A 9917-nucleotide genomic window follows, 5' to 3' on the forward strand; every position below is an offset into this window, starting at 1 on the left:
CATCAAAGCTTCCAAAGCCAGATCTTGATGTCTACACGTTTTTCTTCTCTATCAATATATAACTAGGTTAGGGTTGTTTGGTTTGGGTTTTTTGGGGGGGAGGGTGTTGTGTTTTTTTTTTCAAAAGGCTTTAATCAGATGAGAAAAACAGATGAGAAAAGCTAGTGTTGTGTATACAAAATAGTTTGTAAAATGTATGTGACCCATCTTCTATTTGCAGGCCTTCTCCAGTTGGATAGCAGACCTACATTAACCACCCCAGGTACAGTAAAGTACTTAGTTTTCATAATGTGGTAGTTTAGCAAAAGAAAAGGTATAAATCTTGAGTCTTTTTGATCGTTGTTAGCTATATATGCTGTTACACTGCCTGCTGTGACTCAGATGCTGTGTTCAACCTCAAAGAGAATGCTCAACTTTGCATTTAGTAGCATTGCTGAAGTCAAAGAAACACCAGTGTAATTTTAGATTATGTAAAATGATAACTATTGAGTTAGATACTCTGTTTAAATAAATACAGCCAGCTAGTTAGTTACATAAAATCATGACATCTGAATATGTCTATGCAGATACAGACACACAGAGACAGAAAATATGCATATCTTGATCACCTAAAATTCAGACTGTTGGGACTCAGAACTTTTAAGAACAGCCTCCAGAAGCTGTGAGTGCAGACAAATGCTAATGAAGCTGTTTAACTGCATGCCTACTTACCTGATGTGTGAACAAGCTTTTGGTTCATGTTAACAGCTAAACTTGAAGGCTGGATGCACAAGTTGAAACTGTTTATTTTTAATGAATTATCTAGTGGATAAATCACTTTTTGTTCTAACAGATGGAAATGAGAACATCACAGAAGTGGATGCTCTTGATATAAGGTAAAGTTCTGATGGCAGTGACATACAGCTGCCCATAGCTCAAAGGTCAGTTTAGCGTTTCCTGATTTTTGTTAAGAATGTGACTGGATTATTCAACTCAACTCCACCCACTTACTGAACACCTTTCTAGTTTTAGCTACACCAGATGTAGAACCACCCTTCTTATCATGAAGGCACGCAGAAGGGACTTTTGGGAGTGGAGTCCTTGTATGTTAGGCACTGTGCAGAGACAACTGGGAAAATACCATCACAATTTAAGGAACAACTGGGCAGAGTATGTGGTAATGTGTAGCACAGGAATATATTCCTCTAGAAGGAGGGTAAAGGTACCATGGGATAGGGATTCCATGATTTTTTTCTACTGCACCTTACAACATCATCTAGCCCTGGGAAAGGGAACTGATAAATTCCTTTGCCTCACCTACTTAGAAAATACAGCTGAGCAGAGGAAGAACTACTTAGGGAACCATCCTTTAATGGACATTGACAGGATCCAGAGACCAAACTGTCCAAAATACCTACGACGTCTATGTCTAGTTGAATCCTAAGGAAGGTCATAGAATCATAGAATACTACGTTGGAAGGGGCCTCAAGGATCAAATATTAATTGCCAAAATCCAAATAACTTCTGGTACACTGGAATAAGTGAAACATTATTCATAATTACAGGGCTAAAGTATCATCTTTGCATTTTGTCATGTTAATTACTCAAGTTGGAGAGAATGTGATGGTTGATGGCTGGACTGAGATCTTAAGATGTCTTTTCCAACCGTAAAGATTTTGTGATAAAGCACCTCACTTAATTTTTCTTATTCGTTATCTAGCCAACATTGTAGAAACCTCCAGACTATGAACAATCACCCGGAATGCTATTCCCTGATTGAATTCTTGGTATCTGTATATCTTATTCAGAGGTTACAAAAAGATGTTTTCTTAAGGGACTGCTCATAATAAAGTGGAGAAGCAGGAATAGTTTATGGATAACGTTGGTAATTTTGTAGTGAAACAAAAGCATTCTGCTGATGAAACTGCAATTGTTAAGTAACAACTGCAGACAAATATTCTAAGCAACTTCTTCCACCAACTGCACCAAAACTGAATATTCCATAATGGGAAAAAACAGTAACATGCCAAAAATGACAACTCTGACTAGAGACCATCCTTGGGCAGCATGACCTGAAATATCATTGTGTACCTGTAACACTGAACTTGTCTATTGCCAGGGCTATTGCCAGAAATGTTTCAATTCCTATTTTCTGCCCTGATACCTCTGATACTGATATAAAAGCAGCAAGAGCATCTACTTTGACTCCTGAAATACAGTCATGTCAGCACTTGGAAATTACCTTTTTGGTCCAAGTGTACAGTCCATAGGGTACTATCAGAGACTTCTAGGTTGTGTTTTGCTCATAAAACAATAAAATTGATTAATGCTGCTCCAAACATACAAGCACTCCATATGTTTGTTGCCATGATAAAATGCTCTACTTAGAAGCTGGGTCAGTTCTTTGTTTCATCCAGCTTTAGGATTTTGTTGGCTGGCTGCTAAAAACTTAGATTAACAGTTGTACTGTCATATCTTACATTTTGCTATGGTAAATAATACACATCAGTTTTCTTTTTGCAAGATACACTGTGCATATCACCTTGTCACCAGTTCAGAGTCCATTGCTTACAATGCAGCATTTGGTTCAGTTAGAAGAACTTGAAGCAAATCACAGACAGCTGCAATTCCATATAAGTACATGTGCACCATCCAATTATGTCAAAATAATACTTAGCTGAACACATAACATGGACAATTGGAGCTGAGTCTAAAGTGGACTCTTACATGCCTTACAGTGTTACTAATAAGGCAGCCCCCTGACAAGAGAAAATCCAAATACATTGTAGAGAAGCTGTTCATTCAACCTACCTAATAGAGCCTAGTACATTCCCAACACTTGTTTTTACTGAATTGCTTAATATGCCCAAGCTTTTCAATAAGGCCCAGTCATGTAGGCTCTTTCTAAAATATTGTATATTTTGAGGTCTTGGTTTCTGAAACTGGATCCTTCACGTCTCATCAATTACAAAAATCTCAGCCCAAATACAGGAAGATAATTCAATTAGTCTGTAACTCACTTATGGAGAATGTTTTCCATCTCTGGCAACAGACAAATACTTGATCCTGCAGTGCAATACAAAATGAACCATCAAAGAAGAGGAATTGCATTAATCTTCAATCATGAGCACTTCTATTGGCATTTAAGGCTGCCAGACAGACGTGGGACTCTTGCAGACAGAAACAATCTGAAACGCAGGTAAGAAACTTGGTTTCTCTACCAAAGCTTATAAAGCTAAACTTCAGAGATCATGATCAAATAAGAAGTCATCTAAATTTTACATCTAAGTATAGAACAAGAGATTTTGCAGACAAGCACCTATGCAACCTTTGCAAAGAAAGCCATAATAGAAAAGCTTCAAGGCACATTCCTTTAAATCACAGAAACTGCTGGCACACTTGACACTGGTTTGAGTTAAAAATCATCAACTTTAGTAGTTGGTTGTTTTCTTTTTCAGAAATAATGCCTAAACATGAACATTCATTTCCTTATAGGCAAAGTAACTGAATCATTAGCAACTGACATACAATTTGAGCAAGATTTTTACTAATACTGATGTGTTTAAACAATAGTTTGACAGACCTTGGATTTGAAGTCAGACATTTTGATGATCTAAAAGCAGAAGATGTACTGCAGAAAATTTATGAAGGTAGGAGACTATATATTTGTTATGTCTAACCATGTATTTATCTTTTCTTCTATTCTCTCTGTTCATCTATCTAACTTAAAATAATCCTTGTGCACGAGGGAGCTGTTTAACATTAGAAGGACCTAAGGGTTTGACAGGATTATTGCCATGTAAGTGATTTTTTTGGTGGAGAGAACTAATGAAGTTGCTAAGAACCGAAAGTAAGTACCTGCAGCTGGGGGAAGTTTATAACATTCTTCTTTTTACTTGTTATAGCCCTTATCTTCGGCCATGTCAAACCTTCAAATCTCTGCAGTGTTACGCTATCTGAAAATAGGGTTCCTTGGTAAAACGACTGATCAGAGATTAAATGATACAATACAAACATACAGGGTTTTTTGAACCTGAAGGTCACTGTTTATTCATCTAAACACCATTTGACTATTTCAGCCTCTAAGGATGACCACAGTAATGCTGACTGCTTTGTTTGTGTGTTCCTGAGTCACGGTGAGAATGATCATGTTTATGCATATGACGCCCAAATCAAAATTGAGGCCATCACAGACATGTTCAGGGGAGACAAGTGCCAGAGTCTGGTAGGAAAACCAAAGATCTTTATCATTCAGGTAAGATGTCTTTTTCTGAATTCAGTGGTGTTAACACTAACCTGTGTCTTCTTTTAATACAGAAATTGGTTTTTCTGATAAATTCTTTCCACAAAGAAAATTTTTTGCATCTTTAGGAGAGAAGGTATGGAAAACTGTTCACTAAAAGCATTTAAGATGAAGGTTCTTCTCTTTTTTGAAAATAACCTTTATGTACACAAGTGTTAGTATTATGATACCAGCTGGATTTAATAGGATGTAATTTTATGGAGAGTAATCTAAACTATGGCCATGTCACATTGACTGTCAGTGTATATTTAATGGTAAAGAAGACAGTAACATTTTTTGAGAAAGCTGTGTACAGCCTCAGCGCAGTTAACCCCTCCCAGCCTGAGGTCAGGCTGTAGGTGGCTATCAAGCCTTCACTGTTTCCTTCCAGGCAGGTCACTTTACTTGATCCTTACAGGACTTTGTTTTTGTCTGATTTGTTGGTTGGTTTTGTTGGTGGTGGTGGTTTGTTTGTTTGGTGGTTTTTTGGTTTGTTTTGTTTCTCTCCTGTCCATAACCAATACTAGGTGTCTCTGTAGAATTTAAATGTAAGGTTTTATTGTGTCAGGAATACTTGTTACAGCATGCAATGATGCCTGTGCTTCAGAGCATTTATTCAATGCTGCCTTGCCAATGTGTCCAAGGGAGGTGATTCTTCCTGGTGAAGCTGCATCTGTCCTGCTGTGTCCAGTTCTGGGTTCCCCAGTACAAAAAAGATATGGACTTACAGTAATGAGTCATGGAAAGGGCCACAAAAATGATTAAGGGACTGGAGCATCTCTCATATGAGGAGAGGCTGAAAGAGCTGGGACTGTTCAGCTTGAAAGAGATGGCTGAGGGGAATCTCATTAATGTTATTTACAAATGGTGGGAGGGAATAAAGAAGAGGGTGCCAGGCTCTTTTCAGTGGTGCCCAGTGAGAGGACAAGAGGTAACTGGCACAAATTAAAACATACGGAATTCCATCTCAACACAGGAAAGCACTTTTTTATTGTGAGGGTTGTCAGACACTGGAAGAGGTTACCCAGAGGGGTTGGGAACTCTATGAAGATACTCAAAAGCTGACTAGACATAGTCCTGGACAACCTGCCCAAGCTAACCCTGCCTGAGCCAGGGGGGTTGAACTAGGTAATCTCAAGAGGTCTCTTCCAATCTCAGTGTTCTGTGATAATCTCAGAGTTTTCAATAGACTTCATCACCAGTATTTTAACTGATAGAGAAGTAAATTGGTTTTTAGGAATCCAGACTCATGGTAATGCGGAATACCTTACTGGTCAGAAGTCCCCTCAGGTTATTGTCAGAAGTATCATGAGCATAGGTGAGCTTGGCCAAGGTGAAAGCATAACAATAGTTCTCACCAACAGGCCTGTCGAGGTGATAAACACGACAATCCGGTTATTGCTCAGGATTCAACAGATGGTACCGATGAACCCACTGTCAATGAGACTCAAGTGGATGCAGCTGGTGTCTATACCCTGCCTGCTGGTGCAGACTTTATCATGTGCTACTCTGTGGCACAAGGTAAGTTCTAACATTTTACATCTGATGTGTAATACTTCACTCTAACAAGCTTGAACACTTCTTAATTTTGAAGTGAAAACAATGAGTACAGTTCCAAGCCATCTGTTTTGCATGTCTGGCAAGTGACATCTCTCCTGGGAAAGAGCCTCACATTAAGGAAAAAGTGAAAATAAACCACCAAGGTTGCAGTTAATTTGCCAAGGACAAATATTCTCATCATAAGCTTGCTGCTGAGCTCTCTGCTGACAGCAACAATTCCCCTCTTTTCCAGGACTGTAGGTTTCTGGTGGTCTATACATTCATTTCCTTGTGCTATATGGCTGTCCTCCATGTATCCTGTCCTCAGTTCCATCTGCTCTCTGCTAACGTGCAGATACAAGCCCATAAGCTACCAGTCCCTGAACCACACTCCTCTTGGCTGAGCACTCTAAGTGATCTCAAAGCCATTTCCCATCTGCTACTTCCAGTGAAATTACATAATTGCCAAAGTTATATTTACACTTAGTAGTAGTCCCTTACAGATGCAGCCACCAGGTAGTAACTCTCATATTTTTCAAGTGGTATCACTACATCTACTTGGATAAAATGTTATGTTCTCTTTCTACAACAGGTTACTTTTCTCATCGTGAAACTGTGAATGGCTCCTGGTACATTCAAGATTTGTGTGAGGCACTTGGGAAGCACGGCTCTGCCTTGGAGTTCACAGAACTTCTTACTCTGGTTAACAGGAAAGTATCTCATCGCAAAGTGGATATGTGCAGAGACATTAATGCTATAGGAAAGAAACAGATTCCCTGTTTTGCCTCAATGTTAACTAAAAAATTGTATTTTCATCCAAAATCTAAGTAGATGATTATTTCACAATGACAACCAGAACCTAATACCGCAGAAGTGAAAACCACACCATCTTAGTTCAGGAGACTAATATTCTACAAAATTGTTTGCAAAAAATCTGGGATCAAACATTGTGGTTTGTATATGTAACAGTTTATAAAATCTTCAAGCAATGTAAAAGCTAATATTACGGTTTTCTTCATCTCAGGGAATTTGGGAAAAGTTGACTGGTACAAAATTATGAAGAGGTGCTTATATTTTATGGAAATGGGTATTCTAAATTACTTTTTAAGGTTTTGCTGATTGCCATCTAACTATGGCACATTTTACTATTTCTAAAACGTTTCAAATGTTGCATTAGATGAGCTTTTCTTGCTCAACAAGCACAGTTTACAGGTGCTATGTTTGTAGAGCAGCTTTTTAAATTTGTGGACAGCAGTGTCCACCTTCCTATTTTTGTGAATTTTTAGCTTTTTTAGACTTTTTTTAATGTTGTCAACACTAAAAAGGAACTTAGTTCCTTAAGTAGTGTTAATATAGACAAAGTGTTTATTTTTGCTTGCACACCATTTACATTTGGAGCACAATTAAAGCTTGCTGGTGCTTTGCATTCTCAGGAGAAAAGCAGTAGTGAAGTGAGACCGTATACGGCGTGCTCAGTGGGGTTTGGGGTAAGCTTGCCTGGTACACATCTTTGAGGATAAAGAAAATAATGTTAAGGTTCCAGACTCACTAAGAGCTCTCTAGGACATCTCTAGGCAGCTCTGCAAAATACAACATATGCAAATCTTGAAACTTTGGTGTTGGGATCACCCTCTTCCTCCCCTTGGCCCCAGAGATCAGCCATACTCTGCTACTGTGTACATAAAAGCGATAGTGCATTTGCCACTACAGGACATTGCACCATAGGACTGTTACTTTTGCAGCATCAGTAATTTCAATGATACTGACTACAAGCAAGTCTTTCTTTTATTTTTTTACATTATCGGTACCTATGCTTAACTCTGGGGGACAATGGAGAACTCAGGCTGAGAAAAGTGTCTTAATACACTTTCGTGGTTATAAACTTTTTTTTACTGGCTCTGCTTTAGTTAAATTTTTCCATATTCTATGTTCTGAGACATAGATATTAAACCTTACTATGGCTACTTTTAAACTTTGTATAAATCATGTATGTTTGAATGTTTTGATAAGTTCTTTCAATAAAATGCAACAGTGACACAAATTATTTTATAGTAAAGGAATTTGATATATTTCCAGCAATATTTGCTAAAAAGCTTACTTTGTGTGCAAGTCTAGCCTCTACCACTGGTGTTACACCAACAGACTCAAGGAACAGAGCAAGGGAAAAGGAAAGTAATTTCAGGAAAAAAATCATTAATAATGCAGAAATTAATTATTCTGTGAGCTACTGCTGTGCTACAGTAAATGGTACTAAAAAGATAGCCATTGTTCTGTAAAACATCCCTGTCATTTTACCAGCAGGCAGAATGCCTTCGTTTTACTCATGAGATCTGAGAAATATATTGGAGAACTTTTCTTCAGCAGCTCCCTTGAAAATACTAAAAAACCAACAACAAACCGTCAAGTGACCAAATACTTTTTATAGATATTTATTGCAACTTTCAAAACTATAGTGGTCAAAAATATCCAGTTTCTATAGTGTAACTAAATGTTCATATTGTCTTTCAAAGGGTAATTCTAATATATACAAAACCAACGTCAGCCCTTGTCATTGATTTCCTGGATTGGAAGCCTCAGGTGCAGAGGTTGGCGCAGACGCCTCAGGGATTCTTCTGCCTGCCAGTGTAAAGAGTGAGAGTTGATCCTCCTGCAGCCCTCTGTTTTCTCCTCCTCTTTCACACATCCAAGTAGCTTTTCTTTCTCAGAAGACATTGGTCTTACACAAGAAACTAAACTAATCAAACGGAGGATACTGAACGTCTACAGAACTGCTCAGGGCATTCAGCCAGAGAGAAGGATGCACCCTGCCCACCCATCCACTCGATCACACCTCATAGTATTATTTTCCTGAAATTACAATTACAAAATTCATACTCACAGACTACTGAAAAAGCATTACTTTCTAGCCTTCTGTCAAATGTGACTCATTAAATGACACCCTGAACCACAGGTCTTGAGCTAAAATTAGGGGTAGTTTCAATTTTCTTTTATGAGATATTGAACACAGGGCTAGAGAGATGGAATGGGGAAGAAGAATGAGTGAGAGATCAGTTACACCTTTTCATGAAGACCACAAACTTTCTTCTAGGCAGGCACACAACAACCTTTTCCATCCAGTCACCCATATTTTGTAAGTCTAAGCCTTTTACTTAAGGAATAGGATTAAGATGGCAAATACTGAACTCTGCAAGACAGCCCCCTGCCAAGGAAGAGACGGGGTTGTTACCACAGCAGGGCAGCAAACGTAAATCTCCAAAAGCAATGCAGCCTTTCTATTAAAATGGTCAAATATACAGCATGTTAGAGTATGCAAAAAATGGATGTGTAGGACTGATGAACTGGTTTATTTGTTTTAAATTAAATTCTTGAATATCTTCCTTTCTGACAACTTACTGAAGTAATTGATATGTCAGTGGCAAACATCACATGGTTGGCTTAAACAGCTCAGACTGGCTGATAAACAATACACTGTTTTGAATGTAAGTAACAAACCTGGAGGTCAGTTTTCTGTTAGCTTAGAGATTACTGAAGAAGTCTTTACCCAGAGGCTACCTCATTATTTAAGGACTGTATTTACATACCTCTGCTAGGTCTTCCTTGAGCTTGTTATATCGTTCCACATCAAAATGCTGCTTTTTGGATTTCCGATAGAAGTAGTGGAGGAACTGCCTGTCTTGAGCGTCAGTGTAAATGTAGTCCTGGTGAAGAAAGCAGGGCACATATTTGAGATTAGCAAGAAAACTATGTAGAGGTCTGGAGATTATCTGCACAAAGGAATTTTGAATAGAAATTCAGCCTGTTTCTGGAAGATTTATCTAGTTCGACAACACACACATATGTTCTGTTAAGAGGCTGCATATGGCGTTACGCCCTTACAGGTCATAACTGTCTTGCAGACATATGGTAAGAATAATTTCTAGTGTCTAAAGGAATTTTCAATCAGAGTAAACACACGCACAATCTTCACAACTGAAGCTGTCTGCATCAACAGACACTATTTCCAAGTGAGTCAGAGGGAGTTCAGCTACTATTTCTTGAAGACTTTATTTGAAAGTCTGAAGCAATGGTGCCAACAGCTGGTCAAAAACTCAAGAAGTAACCTCTGGATCTACTCATG

General features: G+C 38.4%; 2 protein-coding genes across 2 annotated transcripts in view; one reads left to right on the forward strand and one right to left on the reverse strand.

Moving 5' to 3' along the window:
* Positions 1 to 231: 231 nt before the first annotated feature.
* CASP6 (caspase 6, apoptosis-related cysteine peptidase) lies at positions 232 to 6631 on the forward strand. Its single transcript, XM_010004086.1, has 7 exons — positions 232 to 262; positions 833 to 875; positions 3032 to 3178; positions 3553 to 3629; positions 4059 to 4234; positions 5626 to 5782; positions 6393 to 6631. The coding sequence occupies exons 3-7, from the start codon at positions 3063 to 3065 to the stop codon at positions 6629 to 6631; spliced, it is 765 nt and encodes a 254-aa protein (XP_010002388.1). The 5' UTR covers positions 232 to 262; positions 833 to 875; positions 3032 to 3062.
* Positions 6632 to 8206: 1575 nt separating this feature from the next.
* Positions 8207 to 9917, reverse strand: part of CCDC109B (coiled-coil domain containing 109B) — a 38282-nt gene continuing 36571 nt past the window's right edge. The window contains exons 14-15 of the mRNA XM_010004108.1: positions 9382 to 9498; positions 8207 to 8416 (exon numbers count right to left, since the gene is read on the reverse strand). Coding sequence (XP_010002410.1) covers positions 8339 to 8416; positions 9382 to 9498 — 195 coding nt within the window. The 3' untranslated portion in view covers positions 8207 to 8338. The remainder of the gene's footprint in view (positions 8417 to 9381; positions 9499 to 9917) is intronic.

Source organism: Chaetura pelagica, unplaced genomic scaffold (assembly GCF_000747805.2).
Source record: "Chaetura pelagica isolate M959 unplaced genomic scaffold, ChaPel_1.0 scaffold88, whole genome shotgun sequence".
NCBI classification, from domain to species: domain Eukaryota; kingdom Metazoa; phylum Chordata; class Aves; order Apodiformes; family Apodidae; genus Chaetura; species Chaetura pelagica.

Excerpts from the sequence above, each read along its gene's own strand:
- CASP6 (XM_010004086.1), top strand. The coding sequence starts at position 3,063 with ATGAACCATCAAAGAAGAGGAATTGCATTAATCTTCAATCATGAGCAC. Across the intron at positions 3,179-3,552 it reads AGAAACAATCTGAAACGCAG|TTTGACAGACCTTGGATTTG; the intron begins GTAAGAAACTTG and ends TTTAAACAATAG. Across the intron at positions 5,783-6,392 it reads GTGCTACTCTGTGGCACAAG|GTTACTTTTCTCATCGTGAA; the intron begins GTAAGTTCTAAC and ends TTTCTACAACAG.